Source organism: Mytilus californianus, unplaced genomic scaffold (assembly GCF_021869535.1).
Source record: "Mytilus californianus isolate M0D057914Y unplaced genomic scaffold, xbMytCali1.0.p SCAF_8, whole genome shotgun sequence".
Taxonomy (NCBI): Eukaryota; Metazoa; Mollusca; class Bivalvia; order Mytilida; family Mytilidae; genus Mytilus; species Mytilus californianus.
The window spans coordinates 36,161,697-36,181,729 of record NW_026262734.1 but is presented as its reverse complement, the minus strand read 5'-3'; the positions used below and the strand labels follow the sequence as shown (position 1 = coordinate 36,181,729).

The following is a 20,033-nucleotide window of genomic DNA, read 5'->3' as shown; positions in this document are numbered from 1 at the left end:
AAGTCGTTCCTTGACATTAAAGATAATCTTTTAGAAACTAAGGTTTGAAACACTGATGCAAAGTTGATTTTATATAAATATGGTTATTTTTTTACTTATATTTTGTCATATAATCCCTCGTGCATTTAGGTTCATCCTTGGCTTTCAAATTTTTGGGGTTTGAGCGTTCTTGGTGAAAGTTTTTTGGGACGTAAAAAAATATTAATTTATTTTAATTCATTAAATGTCTAGTCAATTAGTAATAATTATTTAGATTACAAAACAATACTAAAAAACATAAATATTATTTTGAATTTATAATATAATATTTCACATTCTTAAAATTAATTTGAATACTATATAATTATGTTACCTATGACTTTTCTGTAGTTCCTAAAGTGTGTTACCCTTAATTAATACAATTTCATTACACCACGATGTTGTGAACATAGACATGAACTTTCAGAATGCCCAACATTTTTTTACTATGTCCCGATATGAACATTATTGCAATCAGCTGATTTTTAAAAAGAGATAAAACAAGTTTACTTGAGAAGTACTTATACTCGTCAATAAATAAAAGTTCGAATTGGAATCAAATCAGAATAAAGGTAGCTGAGAAAGCATAACGCAAAGTATGACATGATCGTTTGCTGTGAACAGAATACCAGTTTTTTTTTTTTATTAAGCAACGTGCGTTTCAGGATACACTACTTACCTTTTTTTCTGAGCTTTTCTTCTGCTGTTTAGCATCTGTAAAATAATAAATCAAATAGGTTTGTAATTATATATCTTTTAAAAAATGAAAACAACACGTTAAATGTTCATCGTTTATTATTTGTCAGTATAGTCGAGCTTCTCCTAGTTCGTGTATAGGGTTTTTCTTTTATGTTGTTTGTTTTCCTGTGTGTTTACTGTTTGGTCTTACATGATCTTGCCTTATATTACAGTTATTTTATTTCTATTTTATATATGCATGTAAAAGTTAAGACAAAAAATCAGCTACTTCATTTATATGATTTGAAGTTAAAAGCAACTATAATCACAGGAATTGTTTTGTTTATACACAGTTTTGATTTAGAAGAAAAACCGACATTGTTAGAAAATATACAAAATAACACAATTACAACATGTACAAGCTCAATCCCACTTTAATATTCGTGTACGTGTCTATAAATAAAAAAAAATCTATTTTATTTTTAGAAATTTACCTGTGATAATATAAACGTCCAAAAAATACGTCACTTTTTGCGACGTTGATCCATTCATTTATATTTTTTTTGTGGTATTCTGGTGTGCTGTCGTAAATTCATGGGAGATGTCCTTTGTTATTCTGCGGTTTACATGTTGTAATGTACTATAATATTATTTATTTATGTGCTGAGTGTTCATACGTTTGTTTGTACTGTATTCATGTCACGTAATGTTGTCATTTTATTGCTATTTTTAACATTGCCATATAAGCTGGAGGTTTGGCTAGCCATAAAACCTGGTTCAACCCACCATTTTGTTCATAAAATGTCCTGTACCAAGTCAGAAATATGGCAGTAGTTATCTACAGTCCGTGTCTATGTATGTTGGCGTTTGCTTTTTTGTAGTCCAGTGTTTCTGTAGTTCCGTTGTTTTCCTCGTTTAGTTGACGTGTTTCTCTCGGTTTTAATTTGTTACCCTGATTTGTTTTTCGCTTAATAGAAACTAATTAAACTTTTAATTTTATTAAACTGCGGTATACTACTGTTGCCTTTATTTATTAGATAAATTATGTATTTTCAATAATTTTTTCTTCCTGATCTGACTTGGCATCCGTCGAACAAGAACTGTTCCTTTTCAAGATAGCAAAACGAAGCACAGTAAATGATATGTTGTTGGGCTTATTTCACTTTCTAAACATTTTTATCGTCAAAGTGAATGCATGTTCAGCGGTTGATATAAAAGTTCTCTGATTCATAGTTTATGATTACATTCTTTTTTCCTTCTTTCGTTTTTTGTGATGTCATCCAAAGAGAATCACCAAAGGTACCAGCTGTCTCATAATTTTGTACGCAAGACGCGCGATTCGTCTCCAAAAACGCGGTACGCAGTTGAAGGTAACTGAGGACTCAAAATTCTGAAATTTAAAGGGGTGGTCTAAAAATAAATGTAAACCAATTTGTGTATTTTGAAATGAATATATATGGTTTTTATTTTCGAAAAAGTAATTTTAATTAGAATTCTTTTAAATGTTAGATCATGCTTCTACTCACCTGATTTTATATCTTGCAACTCATTATAAACATGCTTGTCTGTTTCGGACGTTTGTCTATTAACCATAAGACAGAAAAACATTTGGCATTACAATTCATTTTACTTTATTGTAACAAATTTAATGGACTTTTAACACGCTTCTCTCATGTCTCTTATATGAATGAATAAATACAAACGTAAAACAAAGTACACTCCAATACGTCTAACTACAACATAACCGTAAATTTAAAACCCTGAAATATTAATTAAGGGGTTTTATATCTATGTCTTAAATAATTCAACATCAATTATATGCTCAAGTCTCCAACTTCCATTATTGCCCAACGTCAAACAAATATACACGTGTCATATTAATTATGTCGTGGTGTGGACGATAGAATGTCTTCATAAGCAGTTGTATAGATGTATGCAAATATTGCCGTTGAAGTGAAAGAGTTGTGCATTCATTTGCATTTTCAAGGGAAGATATGCATGTCGACCGTATAAACAAGTTCAATTCAACAACAACATGAACAAAGGTAAAAACTAAATGGGAAACATATAGATTACGATTAATAAACTGCAGAATTGTGTGTTTTCAACGAGTTTTCTCTTTTCACTTTTGGTCTCGATTCAATTTTTAAATGATTTTGTATGGTTTTTGTCATAAAGGTCTGAAAATTATGAACTGTGCCTGATTTTGTTCTCATGATATTTTGTTTCTTTTGCCACCTAGATTTCTGAAATGTGCTTTTGTTTCGAAGCATGTCGACAAGACATTTGGTATATGATATCAAAAAGTTATTGCACTTTTGAAACTTTCTCTTCTTAACCGAACATTATTTCATATTAGAGCTATCTCCCTGTATTCTGTTTCCTGTTATCGCCTCTTATAAAGCGTAAATGTTATCACTTAATTTGTTTCTCTTTTTATTTTTTGTGTTTGCCATAAGTGGTATGTTTCGATAACTCATAAAACCATAAGTCATAGAGACCTAGACGCTTTTGATATGAGGTGATTAGTAAATAAGCAGGAAAAGAGAGGACAAAGACACCTAAGGTATATTAAAATTTATAAGTCGAAAACAAACTGACAAGGCCATGGCAAAAATGAACAAAAATCCAAGAAGACAAACAACAGAACACAAAACACAAAATAGAAAACTAACAACTGAGCAACACAAGCCCCCCTCCTAAAAACATCTTTGGGGATTGCAGGTGCTTCAGAAGGATAAGGAAATCCTGCGTTTAGCATGTTTAGGGTCTTCTTCTCAATTCGGAATATTGTTTGTTATCACAACTATTGAAAAACTATAAAAGTGTTCGGCACAAGGTTTTTTGAAAATGTTAAGTTGTAAACATGGCGCTAGGCCAATACATTAAGGTCAAAGTGCTCTGGTGACTTTTATAGGAGTTTCTTCCCCTGTATATTCGAAATAAGCTGTTTGGTAGATTGAGTTTTAAACTATGCATATCATGAACCTGGGTTTTTGTCAGGTCATTAACCTTAGACATAGAAATTTATGTCAAGGTCAAATTTAATTTGAAATTCTAGATTTTGATTTTTGTTATAACATCGTACTTGATTATAATAAAGCCATCAGGTCTTTTGGATTTGGCTGGACAATTTGTGACCTTGAATAAGATTCACCGGAATTGAAAAATGTTGAAAATGTGTTTAGAAGTATTTACAGTTTTAAGATTGTTGGTGAATAATAAAAGAAATTCAAGAGGATTTAGACAATGTGAATAACATTGCGGAAAAGTAATTCTTTACATATTAGTGGAAAGACAAAAGTTATGAAAATTCAGACAAAAGTTGGTCATTCAGAATCAAGTGTTCTTGTAGTGCTGCTCATACATAATATTACTGACCAGCGTTGCTCATTTGTAAACCAAAAAAATCCCTGCTAAACGTTTTACATTATCTTATTTAATATGATGATAACCGGCTACCGCTACTGATTTCGATTATTCGGGGATTAAAATGTTTATTTACCTCGGTTTGTCTAATCGTGATTCATATACTCTGCTGTTTCTGTTCTCTGTAACAATTGTTATTAAATATGAATATTTGGAGAAATTTATAACAATTTTCTGTCAAATTATATAACAGTTTTCGTGATGTGGTATGTAGATATCTTAATCAAAATGTTTTCCTTGTTTTCGTTTTCATGTGTAATTTTAAGTGAGATGTTCGGATAGTTTGCAATGGTTTGTTGCAGAATTTGTTTAATTCCTGTGCCTGTTACAATCTTTTATTTGTTTATATTCTGTGTTCTTCTGCATATTTTGCATTATCGACATTTATCGAGGAATTCCATTCATCTCAGCTTCAGTTGTCACCTCAAACTTATAATGAGGTGTGCGATTTTGTCAAATTGGTTAATATCTTGCTTTAATGTTTACATAACTAACAAACATAAAACCTCAATTTCGTTGCTTGTGCGGGTTGTGAGTTCGAACTTCGTACGTGGAAGGTACACTTAACAATAATCTTAATTTACTAGGATTGTTAGTTTTCCTACCGAAGTTCAGTGGTTCTCGGCACTCCGACTTCCTCCATCAATAAAAACTGACCGCCACGAAATAGCACAATAGGCTTGAAAGTGGCATTAAACACTTATCAATCAATTAATCGATCAATCGTTGCTTATGATTTGTCAAGATCATGTTTGGGTCTTTGTGTCGTGGATTCGTACACTGCCTTTCTTGACCTATAAGAATGACTTTTAGATGTCAACCTACGATCTTCTGATATTGACATAAAATTGACAAAACAACAACTAAAAGTATGAAAACACACGGAATGTGAATAATCCACAATGTAACCAACGTTTTTCTATTGATTTCTATTTGTAAATCATTGTGCAACTGCAATTCCTAAATGTCTATAAAGTTAGTAAAGTTTATACCGCATTCAATTATTGAGTTACATGTTCATTAAAATTGAAGAAATCACTAAATGTTTTCATATCAATCGAAAAATTAAAATGATGCAATATAAAATCATCATCAACGACGGAATACAACACAATCTGTAAATTTACAGATCAGATGACCATTTTGGTATCTACAAATATAAGAACTCTTAAATACAGCGGTTTAAAAAAGAAGTCACATCGTGTCGGTCATATATTTTGCCTTCTGGATATTTTGTGAAATCAACTTGAAATACTTAAATCGGTGGAAAGTATTTTTACAATTGCATTAAATAAACATGTCACAGGAGATGCAATGATTATGTACATACTGGATATCACCAAAATTTATAAAGTTCCGTATATAGTCGTAAGGCTTTAAAGTTCTCTTCGTATGCTTTATTAATTGACCCCTTTTGTCTAGTTAAATCCCCTTTAAAAACGTTTTGACTAGTGTTTTTTTTTTTATACTTAACAAGTTTCGCCATCCTCAGAGGTTGACAGATAAGATAAAAAAAAAAACCAAAAATCATTATTTTTAACTGGTTCAAAATACTATAAGTTTTTTTTTTTTTTTTTTTTTTTTTGAAAACTGATAGATTTGCTTGTTTGAAACTTGATTGATTGATTTAGTTATGGTTGGTTGCTTAACGTCCAGTGTCAAAAAGTTGATGCATGTTTAGGACGAAAACAAATTAACAATAAATACAATGTGATAGAGGAAGTCGGGTAAATTTAGATTTCCATTGGAAAACAAGGGTATATTGGATAGGGACAGAAATTTAACCTTGCAACAGGCCACCTAAGTATACGGACCCATCACAAAAGTGTTGCAAGAGTTCTTAAGGTGCAGAGAGCGTGACTATCTCTCTAAACGAGGCATCGGGTTTAACCTGACGTGGCTGCGTACTTGTACATCCTGCACTGCCAAACCGACGCCAAACTTGGTCAAAGGTTTCACTGTGGATCGGAAGAAGACCTGTAATGAATATACTTCTATTCCCCAGTCACCCTTGGCGGTGGAGGGAGGGTTGAAACTTCAATACCCAAATGAAAAACATTGAGCAAACATACAATCCGACAACAGTTATTTAGTAATCTTGTTATTTTATAAATTGTTTCACATCATCAAAATCCTGCATAAATATATGTTTGAGCTTTGCGAATGTCGTCGGTGCACTCGAATAATCATATATGTGAGGTACATTTCATCATGCTTTAAACAATAATAAAATGTAACCACAGTGTATCGTAAGATATATAACACTAGCAGAAACTTTTAAACGTCTTTCATTTATATCATGAAAACCTTTTTAAAATCGGTATATTTCATGTGTTTCTATCTATTTTCATGATTACATGCCATCCAAATAATAACATCTTTAAGGTTAAACTATGTTTTGTAAACATACAATTACCGCTCCTATTACGTTCGTTCGTCCAGCTATGTTCGTTCGTCAATATCAATATACTGGTCATCTTTATTATGCACGAGCGTAGCGTATCCTAGCTTATTCGTTAAGATATGTATATGTCATACGATGGGACAGAAAATATTTTTTACTGCTGAGGAATTCAAGTTGACAACTGGACAGTTAAAATCATCACGTTTGTTATATTTTCTAGTTTGACTCTTTGCATATAATGATTTTGTTATTGAAGACAGATGATACAATTACAAAGCACAGAAGACTAAAAGACAAGCACTGATTAAATAGCAAAACAAAAAAATTAATGATTTAAATGCCACATAACACCATGGATGAATTGCATACATGTTGCCATCCTTTAAAAGCTATTCAAACTTTTGTGATTTCTTTGATTTTGTTATATTTTATACACTCTTTGTACTACAATTCTTACGAAATATTTACCAGTACAACATTTTTTTATCAAGGAATTTATTAAATGTTATAGACACTTTAAGATTATAATTTTACCAAAAAGCCAACAGAAAACATGAAAATTCATTCATTGAAATATTACAATTTTGTTTACCTTTTCTCTCTATGATTCGACGTTTTCTGATTGTTTAAAATCAAGTGCATTTGTAGTAAAAATAATACACTATCGTTTGTACATTGGTAAGGATTTATGTTTGGTGTTGATGACGCACATAACGGGTAATGGTTTTTATTTGAAATTTCTCGAATATTTGATTTTTTTCGACTGAGTTGATAGATGAATAAAAATATATCTATAATCTATAAAATCTAAAAAAATGTTTAATTACGATATATAGATGAAACTGTTATTCAGTCGATGTTTAAATACATGCGATAAAAGAGAATATATAAATATGATTAACAAACTTTTTGAACAAAAGGCAAACCTTAAGACCCCGAATATACTTTTGTAAGAACATTAGATTAATTCCGAATTCCATCTAAAATACATTGTACATTTAGGTTAAAAGATTGTTAATACCTTAGGCTATTTTCAAAAAATGTTGACTGAAAACCCTGCAGACTGCAGTTTACCCGCACATTCACCAAGTACGTATTTCCACGGCTAACAAAATTCATAATCGTATCTTTTAATTTGTTTAAATTTATTTCAGTGTTAATTTTTCAAACTGTTTATGTAAATACTTTTGGATTAACATCGAGGCAGATTAAAGTATAATTTATTAAATGATTAATTAAAAACTTAAATATGCATCCAATCTAAATTTTACGCCTATGATCACCTATAGCTATATGAAAAGATTTAACAGAGCACAATTCATGTTTTATATATTTTAAAAAACCATATACGCTAAACGAAACTATGTATGTAGGACTCAAATCTATGGCGGGTTCCAAATCTATGGCGGATTCCTAATCTATGGTAAATATGACGTAATGCCGTCTCAAATCTGTGGCAGTTTTTGTTTTCTCCAAATCTATGGCAGATTTTGAAATTGCCTATTTTTCCGGGAAAAAGAGTTACATATAACGTCACAATCAAATAACGCCATATGACGTCGTCGCCGCCGCCGAATTTGAAGATGGCGGAACCCATGAACACCATTCCAGATGAAGGTTTTGTATTAGCAAAGGAAAAAGACCTAGCTACTCCTCATAGGAAATGTCTTTCAAAGGAGGATTTAATTAATCTAGTAAAAAAGAATCATGCATTAGATCACAGAAAATCTCACAGCATTTATGAATCTATTCGAAGATTTGTTTTCCCAGTCGTAAGGGAAAACGTGAAGCTTTTATTTGATCTTTACGTGGACTGTGAACAATGTAAAAGTGCTATATCTCTACCAAAAACAGAAAGAACAAGACGCCCAATACCAGCAACTTATCCAAATTCAAGATGGCAAATTGACCTAAAAAAGATGCCACCTCATAAAGGATATCAGTACATATGTAATATCGTTGATTGTTTTTCAAGATTTGCATTTGGCCAAGCATGTAAAACTAAAAGTGCTACTGAAATAAGCAAAGTTGTACTCAGTTACATTTATCTATATGGAGCTCCACGTATTCTACAGTCTGACAATGGAAAAGAATTCCGGAACTCGCATCTTAAAGAAGTTGTAATACAATTTGACACAGTCCAAATGCATGGTAGACCATACCACCCACAAAGTCAGGGCAGAGTGGAACGTTTTAATCGCACACTGACTGAGTATTTTAGAATTAAAATGTCAGAACGTTCAGACTGGTCCGATCAACTTCCTGAATTTTATTACGCATATAACAACAGGCTAAACAAGGCCACACGTCCAAAGACTCCATATCAGCTATTTTTTAGTCGACCAAATTTTGCTGTGCCGCTTGATGATCAGGTATTTACTTTACTTCGTTAATTTTATTTAAATTATTATTTCGGAAATTAAAAATTGAGTCTTTGTGTTATAAAAAAAATCTTAGTAATTAGGTCATTTATAGTAGTATTCTTACTTTATGTTACAGCTATTCTGTGTCAATAAGTCGTCTAGGACCGTAGGATGTGTCAATAAGCTGGCTACGGCAGTATGCTGTGTCAATTAGCCGTCTAGATCCGTAGGCTATGTCAATGTGCCGTCTAGGGCCGTAGGCTGTCAATGTGCCGTTTAGGGATGTTGGCTGTGTCAATGTGCATTCAAGTACCATAGAATGTGTCATGTGCACTATAGCGCCTTAGTTTGCAAATGTACTATTTTTAGCCGTAGGCTGTGTCAATGTTAAGTCTCTTACCGTGACAATGTGCCGTCTAGTGACTTAAGTTGTAAGAATATGCAGTCTAGTCTGTGTAAATAAGCTATCCTGAGACGTGTCTTAAGAAAAATTTGATTAGGGTTATTATTCATATCAGTATTTGTTTTTTAACTTGCGGTTGAGATAGATTTTTACATTATAGATTTATTTAAAAATTATAACTTGCCGAATGTCAGGAAATAAAGACAAACCAACAAAACAACGGTTTTTTTCACACCAAAGAAATTGAAAATTATTTTTTATTATAAAAAGAGCATCTTCTTTTCAACATTCCTTTGTATTTATAGGTACCTTATGCTTCTCTTACTAAAGAAGAACGAGACTTTTTAAAGCACGCCGAATTAGATGTTGATGAAAATGAGTCAGAGGAAGAACTCCCAGAAGTATCTGTTGATGTGCTACACTCATCCTTAACTGAGGCTTCAGGTGGAAACCAATTCGCCAGTACAAATCATAATGAAGAGGAACTCACTTTACATGGTAAGATTTAAACACATATGCATGAACTTTTTACTTAAAGCTATCGTCCTGAACATGCATGAAATATTTGCCACTGGACGTTAAGCAACCAACAAACAATCAATCATTATTTAAAACTAATAAAAGTACACAAATTTAAATTATACATTTAATTCTAAAAATGAATACAATTACTTGTTTTACATGTGATAAAAATAAATGCAAATTTAACATATGCTTAGCTATATTTAACTGTAAATTAATTAATTAGTTTTTGTTTTTATTTTGCAGACCATGGCGTAAATGAAGAACATGGCAATTTACCTCCAGATTGTACCCAGGAAAATGATTTTGTAGTGCCCGAACCATCATTTTCACAAACTGTTATTTTGCAAGTAAGTATGTTAAGCCTTGTGCATTACTTTGTTTATAATTTTCAACACACGCCAAAAAAAAGAAGAAGAAAGAAAACCAACACATTAGATCTTAAGAGTACGTACTTGTTCCTAACCAATACATAAATATCTTATTTTTTAAATAGAAAAACCTATTGTTGTATGAGTTTCCGTATAACCTACAGATTAGACGAATATTTTTACATGTGTATTAATGTATTATTTGTTCAGTGAAATATTAAGTGATAAATTGTGCACAAAATAACACGAAATATTCTGTTTATTTTTTTGTAGGAAAATGTTAGTCCATACTACAAACAAATGTATCAGAGAAAGTTTTATAATGAGCAAAATAAAGAAAATGTACCAGTTCATCCACAGGTATGTGATTTTGTTGGGATTTGTCTTTAAATATCCTATATTTTAAACTTTGTGCCTTAGTAGTTTGTTGCTCGTTATGTAAGCGTAATATGTAATAATTTTGTTTACATACTGTTGTATAGAATAGGTTTGTAACTGTATGATGTACTTTTTAAAATATTGTCCTATATAACATAAAATTTGATGCATTTGATAGAAATCTTTAAAAGTGTTGCGACTGCACGTATACATGTACATGTATAAGACTTTTAATAATGCTGAACCATTCAAATGCAAAATGTAAAAGTTGAATTTTAGTTTGCTTTGTACGGTTATTACTAGTATATCAACTTTATTTTAAAACTGCTACACTTTGCATATATTTTTTTAACCTAAAAATAAGTAAACCGCGTTGGCTTTCCCGTTTGATGGTTTTACACTAGTCATTTTTGGGGCCCTTTATAGCTTGCTGTTCGGTGTGAAAAACCGTACTGTAACCTATAATAGTTTAATTTTACAAATTGTGACTTGGATGGAGAGTTGCCTCATTGGCACTCATACCACATCTTCGTATATCTATCTAGATGATTTAGATTTGATTTCACTCAGCCAACATATACTTTTTGTTTATACTTATAGACTATTTTTTTTTGTAGAATGTAAATCAAAAAACGTTACCGGTATTTAACACTGGACTCACCGATTTTTATAAACAAATTCACCGGGAAACAATTTCAGCTTTTCCACTAGAGCAGTTTTCCGATGGTTTGAGGGAAGACATTACCTACTATCCGGAAGAGGGACAAAATGTGATGTACAGACCGAATCCTGCGATGAACAAAGGCACCGCAGTTTTCAGTACAGGATATTTCAGGAAAGGGGTCATAGACTCAATTTCAGCGTCTACTGCTGGAAAAGTGTATAAAGTGACAGATCAAATTACAGGATACAAATTTGATTTAAATCGTCATCAAATTAAAAAGATGTGATCAGGAGAAAATAAATAGCATGTGAAGAGTCAAAGTGTTTATTTTTTTTACAAACAGAAACTGCTTTCTTGTTGTTTAATGACTTACTATTTGGTTAATGTGTCGGTTAAACATGACCATGCACAGAGTAGAAAATGCTTATGTTTACGGGACACATCATTTCAAGATCATGAAGTCTTTATTAAGCTTTTTAAATTGATCATTTATAAATTTGGTTACTGTCATGATGTGGTTTATAATTTATACAATATACAAAAGAAGTTGTGGTATGACATGTATGATTGCTATGAGACAAATCACCACAAGAGACCAAACACAGAAATTAACAACTATAGGTCACCGTTCCGCCTTCAACAACGAGCAATGCCCATACTGCATAGTCAGCTATAACATGTTTATTTCACTAGTGTTTATACACACTCTTACGTTGTCATTTATCTCCATTTGTTTTAGACAAGTCATTGGTCGTATATACTGCATTGTTTTCCATTTGCACGACATTTGCCATAGATTTTAAATCAACAAAAATCCGCCATAGATTTGGAAATTACAAAATTTGCCATAGATTTGGGTTGTAAAAAATCTGCCATAGATTTGGGATGGCATGACGTCATAATTAGAAAATTTAAAAAAACTTGCCATAGATTAGGAGTGTAAATTTTTTGCCATAGATTTGGGATGGCATGACGTCATATTTACCATAGATTAGGAATCCGCCATAGATTTGGAACCCACCATAGATTTGAGTCCTACATGTATGCCAAGAAACGATGTACGCTAAACGATACGATATACGCTAAACGAAACGATGTACGCTAAACGATACGATACACGCTAAACGATACGATATACGCTAAACGAAAAGATTTACGCAAAACCATACGATGTACGATAAAAGGGTGCTTATGGTATCGTTTATGGTATGGTTTATGGTACATGGTTTCGTTCGTACATCATTCGTCCAGCGTTCGTACAACGTTCGGTCAGCGTTTCGTTTGCATTCGTACACCGTTCGGGAAGCGTACGTACATCGTTCGGGCATCGTCCGTACATGATTCGGGTATCGTTCGTATTGTTAACTTTTACGTTACACGGACTGTAACCACAGTGTATCGTAAGATATATAACACTAGCGGAAACTTTTAAACGTCTTTCATTTATATCATGAAAACCTTTTTAAAATCGGTATATTTCATGTGTTTCTATCTATTTTCATGATTACATGCCATCCAAATAATAACATCTTTAAGGTTAAACTAAGTTTTGTAAACATACAATTACCGCTCCTATTACGTTCGTTCGTCCAGCTATGTTCGTTCGTCAATATCAATATACTGGTCATCTTTATTATGCACGAGCGTAGCTTATTCGTTAAGATATGTATATGTCATACGATGGGACAGAAAATATTTTTTACTGCTGAGGAATTCAAGTTGACAACTGGACAGTTAAAATCATCACGTTTGTTATATTTTCTAGTTTGACTCTTTGCATATAATGATTTTGTTATTGAAGACAGATGATACAATTACAAAGCACAGAAGACTAAAAGACAAGCACTGATTAAATAGCAAAACAAAAAAATTAATGATTTAAATGCCACACAACACAATGGATGAATTGCATACATGTTGCCATCCTTTAAAAGCTATTCAAACTTTTGTGATTACTTTGATTTTGTTATATTTTATACACTCTTTGTACTACAATTTTAACGAAATATTAACCAGTACAACATTTTTTTATCAAGGAATTTATTAAATGTTATAGACACTTTAAGATTATAATTTTACCAAAAAGCCAACAGAAAACATGAAAATTCGTTCATTGAAATATTACAATTTTGTTTACCTTTTCTCTCTATGATTCGACGTTTTCTGTACAGAAGAATGATTAGACTGGTAACTCCTAATGTCAATAGGATAACAGTGAATCCCATTCCTACACCGACCGCAGCACCGTTTACTGATTCTTCATTGGAAATCTCTAAAATAATTGAACTTGAATTTTAAATAGATAATTTTTAAAAATGAAAAGGAAATGAAGTAAACACGATATTGTCGTTCTCGTTATCTTCTATACATTAAGCTTAAATTCTCATATTACATTTTTCGGGAAAGCAAGTACATACTAAAGCTTTGATCTGCATGATAAACTTCATCAAAAAATACTAAGCTCATAATTTAATTACTTCTTCAATTTTAAGTTGCGCTCAACATAAAACAGTTTAAAATCCAAATCAATTTAGAATTTGAAAAGCCTTGGAAACCTAAAAATTCCAATAATAGCCCATCAGCGCTTTTGGGAAGAAAAGCCTTTGGTGTTTTGGAAAAAAAACATCTAGGTAAGTTGAGGTAACAATCATAGACTGAAACAATTGGTAAAAGTTACAGATATAACAACTAATCTATTATCTGAGAGTGAGAAAATCTGTCATAAGTGAGTCGAGACTCGGACATATCGTATCGGTCAACCAATTGATAATGGTACCAGTAAGACTTATGTGTTTTTAGCCGTTATTCCTCGTTACTCTATTGGAGAAATGTTTGTGTAAATACAAAACTGCTAATAAATTTGGTATAGCGTGCCCATTCACGGGCATAACGTTCAAATTGACTCTTGTTAATGCCATGGGAAAAGCGTAAATATAGAGGAAATAGGATGTAAAATATCGCATTAAAGATCAAAATATGACACAGTCCTTCTAGTTTCGGTAGTATCCTAAATCTCAAGTTCGGTGGGATATATGAGATGCAAAAAATCACCAAAATTTGGAATGACAAATAACTGGAGATCAAACGTTCCAAAGCGATTTCAAAATAAGGATAATCAACAGATCAATGTTATTGTTTTACTCGATGAAATTGAGTGCTATATATGTTCATGTATGTGAAACATAAAGTTGAAGTGATGATTTTAATGAACATAATGATAGTGTTATAAAAGAACTCCTGATTCATTCGGTATAGCGTGCACATTCACGGGCGTTACGTTCAAACTGAATTATGTTAAAGCCATGGGAAAAACGTACATATAAATGAAATAGAATGTTCACAATTAGTAAGTAGAAATAATCATTCTAGTTTGATTGCGTCCGTGTATCTATATCGTAGAAAAGACCAAGACATGATGCAGACCTTCTAGTTTTGGTAGTATCATAAATCTCCAAAGTTTGGTGGGAAATATGAGATGCAAACACTAACCGAAATGGAAAGTCAGATAGCTGGAGATCAAAACTTCCAAAACATAATCAAAATGAGGGAAATAAAAAGATCCAATTTTATTGTTACTTCGTTGCAATTGAGTGTTATATATGTCCATGCATGTGAAACATAAAGTTAAAGGTATACGATATTTATGACAAGACTGATAATGTAATGTAAGGAGATGTAGTAAAATTGCCAATGAGTCCTTTATTGAATAAAGTCTAAAGGATACAGAAGGTAAACGTTCTCCTCCTCGTGCATCAGAATTGTTTACTTACTTTGTACATTAATGTTAAAAACTGTAATTGAAGTTATGTTCTGCGCAGACAACCCAGATGGTGTTAAAGTGTTCATTACATGACATGTATAGTTATTACTGTCCCGTTTATGAATATTGGTGATTTTAAGATTTAGTCCATGATAAATGAAGCTGATATCATTCTCACGAGTCCACCATATAGCTGTAGGTGCAGGATTAGCATCTATTGTAGGAGTAACCGTGAGTGTTTTGCCTGCTTCAATGTTATAATCCTGAATTCCATCAATTACAGGTTCATCTGAAATTGTAAACTAGGATTATAAACATTTATTGCAATTTTGCATCGTATGTTTTTTAATATCTATGCATGTACTGATTTTGTGTCATAGATGGATACCCCATATCCTTTTGTTTTTCTATTATAAGAATCATATGGGTTTTTTTTCTAATATGCATGCATATGAAAGAACAATTGTTTGTAATGTTTAAAATCTATTTGTCGCACAAAACACTGTCTAATAAAATAAATTACTTCCTTAAAAATTATTATCGTCCTGCCTATAATATAATTCGGAACAAGAGATAATACACACATTTACCCTTGAGATAATTTTACACAAGGACGATAAACAGATAATCTAGAATAGTAAAATGGTACATGCAAAACCTGGGTGTGCAAATCTCAATCCAGGATGGCGCTTTGGAAGCAGGAAATTTATAAAGTGTGTTTTTGTATTATTTACTCGAAAATGACCTTTTTCTCCACATTTATAAACTTACAATGTACATCTATTTGTTTCGTCGTAAATGTTGATGTACCAACCGAATTTGAAGCGGTACACGTATACAGTCCGTAGTGACTCTTTGAGACAGTGGTTATGGTAAGATCTCCATCTCTTACGATACCAGCAGGATAAGTCCATTGGTACATTATAGCATCTTTAGGATTAGCTTTAGCTACTACACATGATAATCTGATGTTCTGTTGGTCTTCATGCACAATGAATGGACTATACATAGGTTCCATATAAACTGAAGGTGGATCTAAAATTGATCAAACATAAGAAAAGGTTTAAAACTGAAAAAAATGAACTATTCTGTATTATAAAGACATTTGAAAGCACAGCTGAACTAGGAACTCCCTATATTCCCCTACATACACTTTTTAAAATTATTTTAATTAAAGAATGTTTATTCCTCATGCAAACCTCTAATTTCTTGCCCGGCTTTGGCATTTGAATTAAAACATCTTATATTCAGTAAAATATATGTGAAATTACAATACGTTGTTAGGAAGTTTTCATGGGAGATAATCAATTTTTCTTTCGAAAAGTCTTCTATATTCAAAACAATAATGATTTTAGGTAATCTCCCATGGAAACTTATTAACAACGTATTGTAATTTCAAATATATTTTACTAAATATAAGATGTTTTAGATCAAATGATGTCTGATTCTTATGAATATAGAGGACTTTTTCGAAAGAATAATTGTACGAAAACTTAGTTTTAGACATTTCTATAGCAATTCAAAATTACTACCTATCACCTTTAGCATGACAATTATTACAATAAAATTTGTATATAAATTGTTAGACGGATTTTTCATAATCTCATTAAAGTGGAATTAAAGTCTTATATGATTGTAGGTATGCTTTATTTTATCACGTTACACTTTCACGACTTGACTATGGTTTTCTATAGCGGTTTGTTTAAATTTCTGACCAGTTGAACAGTTTGGTTTTATAAAACATATGCAATTTGGTCAGAATTTTATATAAATTGCAATAGGAGGAGAGCAACATTTACAGTCAAGTCACAGTAATGAAGGAATAGGTCTCCGATATGTAAAGCTCTGATTCCTTGTTCGACTTTTGCTATATTTTTGTCCTGTTTGGTTTTATCAGCTCTTCAATGTTTTAATAAGGTTTATATTTTCAAATATTTTGGACTCGAGCATAACGGAAGAGACTTTTATTGTCGAAATGCGCATCTGGTGCAGTAAAATCGGTATCATTAATTTTGTTACTTCATCATGCACAAAAGAACCGATTTTATAAACTCCCAAATTCGTCCTTCTCTTTTGTTGGGTTAGCATAAACAGGACGATGAAACTTCCGTCTTAATACTGGATACCTCAACTTCACAAAATTATTTTTAAAGGAAAAGTATTACAGGATCGTCAAAATGTTACACTATAAATCTTTCTTTTTTTTACAAATACTATTTCTACAGTTAAGAAAAGTATTCAGAATTATTGTGAAAAGGTATATTTAAAAAGCAACAACAAATGCACAGAAGATTGTCTCATCAAACTGTTGGACTTTGATCGACAAAACATTTGTTGACTTTAATGAATTGTTATTTCAACAGACATTCAGTATTCTAATGAGTACTTTGTTACCACTATTGGGCAGCTTGTTTTGTGTACTCATATGAAACAAGATATGAAACCATCTCAAAAAGAAAAAATCGAAATCTGCCAAAGTTCTTTAATTTTACTTTCAGATATATTGATGATGTCATGTCACTCAATAACATTCAATGAGTGCTTGCATCACACAGATCACCCATTGAATTATCGACAAGAACACTACCGAAAACAGTAGGTCTACTTTATAACCTAATCGTTTTCCCGATATTGACACAGATTGACAACTTCAAGCTAAAATCTATAACAAATGTTTTATTTTCAACTTTTCAAACGTCAGCAATAACCCACCTCTTCCCTATTCTATTACATTTACATTTTTAATTAATACGTTACGTTAGTGCATGATCTCACAAAACGAACTTTATTAACAAGGTTGCTCTTAATTTTACATCTTAAGTATGGTAGTCGGATCTATTACCATATCGAATTACTCCTTTCTATTCCCAATTGTGACATTTTGACAGAGTATGGATTCTTATTCAGAGGATGCATACATAACAGGAGACGCTTTACCAGACGACGCACGTAGTCTCTCTGATTTTGGAGTTCATGGCATTCCCTCGGGGGTTTTTTTTGTTGTTTTTTTTTTGTGTGTCACTTTTTTTTTTATCTTCCTAAGCTATTTATATTATTTGAACATCGGTAAAAGGTGAAATAACAAAAAATACCGAACTCCAAAGAAAACAAATGTAATATTCATGACTTGGTTCAGGCATTTCCGTATGTAGAAAATGGTGGATTAAAAATGTTATGATAGCTAGCTAAACCTCTTACTTGTATAACAGTCGCATAAGTTATATTGATAACAACATGATATAAAATGATATTCCAAATATCGAATATGTTAATGTGTCTTATCGTAGATTTTTACTTACATAGTACATTGACTTTAAATAATTTTTCTGTTGTTCTGTTCTGAGTTGAATGGCTTGATGTTGTTATCGTGTTCATTGCATTACATATGTAGTAATCACTGGATTCTCTCTGTATATTATTGATTGTAAGATTCATGCCAGTATATGTGTAACTGGTGTCATTTTGACGAGTCCACCAAACAGATAAAGGTTGAGGATTGGCATCAATAGTAGGAGTTATGTGTAGAATACTCCCTTCTGTGATGGTGTAATCTGGTATATTGAAGATAACAGGTGGATCTGCAATAATGTATTTTGTATAATAAATGAAAACATTTCTACTATAATATTATAGTTACGAGTCTCAGAATAAAACTTAAATGGACATTTGCTTGCTTTACGTTATGGGTATTGTGCATAGTTACTAAAATCTGTACATTTGGTCTTTGTCTGATAGAAATTTCATTGGATATTATACCACATCTTTTCAATTTTTTATTTTTTTATTTTTAAGAGTATTAAAAACGTATTGTTACAGGCTTTTTAATATTACATGCACAACTATGGGCAGAGATATAGTTCAATACCACCTAAAACAAAAGAACGTGCCTAGTAATTCAGAAGAGTATAAAGTATGATATGTAATACACATACTGTTTAAAAAGAAATGTCAATATAAGAGACGCTAATGACAGTTAGAATACATCGTTTTCATTTTATAAAGTAGATTGTGTTCATGTAGGAAAATCATACAAGTGCGAAATTCGAGACCTTTACTATCAAAAGGTAAAATACATATCTTATATTCATGAAGTCTTTTATTCCTCCAAAAAAGGACGCTTTGTTTAAATTGAAAATTTGAATATTCTTTTACCAACGTTGATAATGCAATATTGATTATTAATGTATGACTCAAAATTTTCTAACTAGCGAAAGTTTTCAATATATTTTTATTTTGTCTTCTTTTGTAATTTAGTTAGAATAAAGATAAGAAGATATTGTGTGATTGCCAGTGCATCAACTATCAAATAGAGACTATATGACGTAGAGGTAATAGTCTTTTCAACGTTTTATCAAACGATGGTTTCTAAGAAAAACAATTGGTTAACAAGTTTAAATTTCACTCTTTTTTTATATACACTTTATGTTAGAAGAAACCGTTTCTAAAATGATAAAATAATACATCAGCTAAGGTTTTCGCTTGTATCACATCTCTCGTTTAGGGTCACCATCACATTGTATGGGGAACGAGTTTCTTAAACCTTGATTTTTGCAATCAATCGAATCAGTAAAAATGATGAATGATGTCTACATACACAAAATATCAATTCTTCGGTCCATTGATCTGACACTCTGTTCATCTACATTTTCAGCTGTGCAATAAATTGTCTTCCCATTGTCATTAATATTACCGATATATAGTAGGACACTTGACGACATCACTTTTTCATTACATCCAGGATTACATACATCAGGCTGAGCAGTAGCAGCATTAGTAATGTTGGAACCAGACAGATACCACTGAATCTTTGATGGCGGTCTGCCGGGGTTAGCTGTACATGTAAAGTGTTGACTTAAACCAGCCAAAATTTCTACCGGGCTTTTATCATATGGAGTAGCAGTTAAACCGATATTGGTGACTGGAACTTAGAAATAAAAAGTAGGATCGTTAGCATATACACAAAACAAGTTGTTTTTGTACCAGAATTAAGTGTGCTTTCATACATAATTTGCATTTTTTAATTGATTTGTCATATATTAATTT

The 20,033-nt window shown here is 31.8% G+C and overlaps 2 protein-coding genes across 2 annotated transcripts in view; both read right to left on the bottom strand.

The window, feature by feature from the left end:
* LOC127712344 (uncharacterized) overlaps window positions 1-20,033 on the bottom strand; it is an 84,450-nt gene that overhangs the window by 26,851 nt on the left and 37,566 nt on the right. The window lies entirely within an intron of this gene.
* Window positions 700-19,901, bottom strand: LOC127712347 (B-cell receptor CD22-like). The gene is made up of 7 exons (XM_052218717.1): window positions 19,681-19,901; window positions 18,290-18,568; window positions 15,762-16,025; window positions 15,001-15,279; window positions 13,368-13,502; window positions 2,223-2,278; window positions 700-732 (listed from the first exon to the last, which is right to left on the bottom strand). The coding sequence occupies exons 1-6, from the start codon at window positions 19,706-19,708 to the stop codon at window positions 2,229-2,231; spliced, it is 1,035 nt and encodes a 344-aa protein (XP_052074677.1). The 5' UTR covers window positions 19,709-19,901; the 3' UTR covers window positions 700-732; window positions 2,223-2,228.

Bases quoted from the DNA above. Each gene is read 5' to 3' on its own strand.
- LOC127712347 (XM_052218717.1), bottom strand. From the start codon at position 19,708: ATGTCGTCAAGTGTCCTACTATATATCG. The intron at 16,026-18,289 runs GTAAGTAAAAAT...GATCAATTTTAG, and splicing joins ATTTAAAGTCAATGTACTAT to ATCCACCTTCAGTTTATATG. The intron at 2,279-13,367 runs GTAAACAAAATT...TATGGTTAATAG, and splicing joins TCGAATCATAGAGAGAAAAG to ACAAACGTCCGAAACAGACA.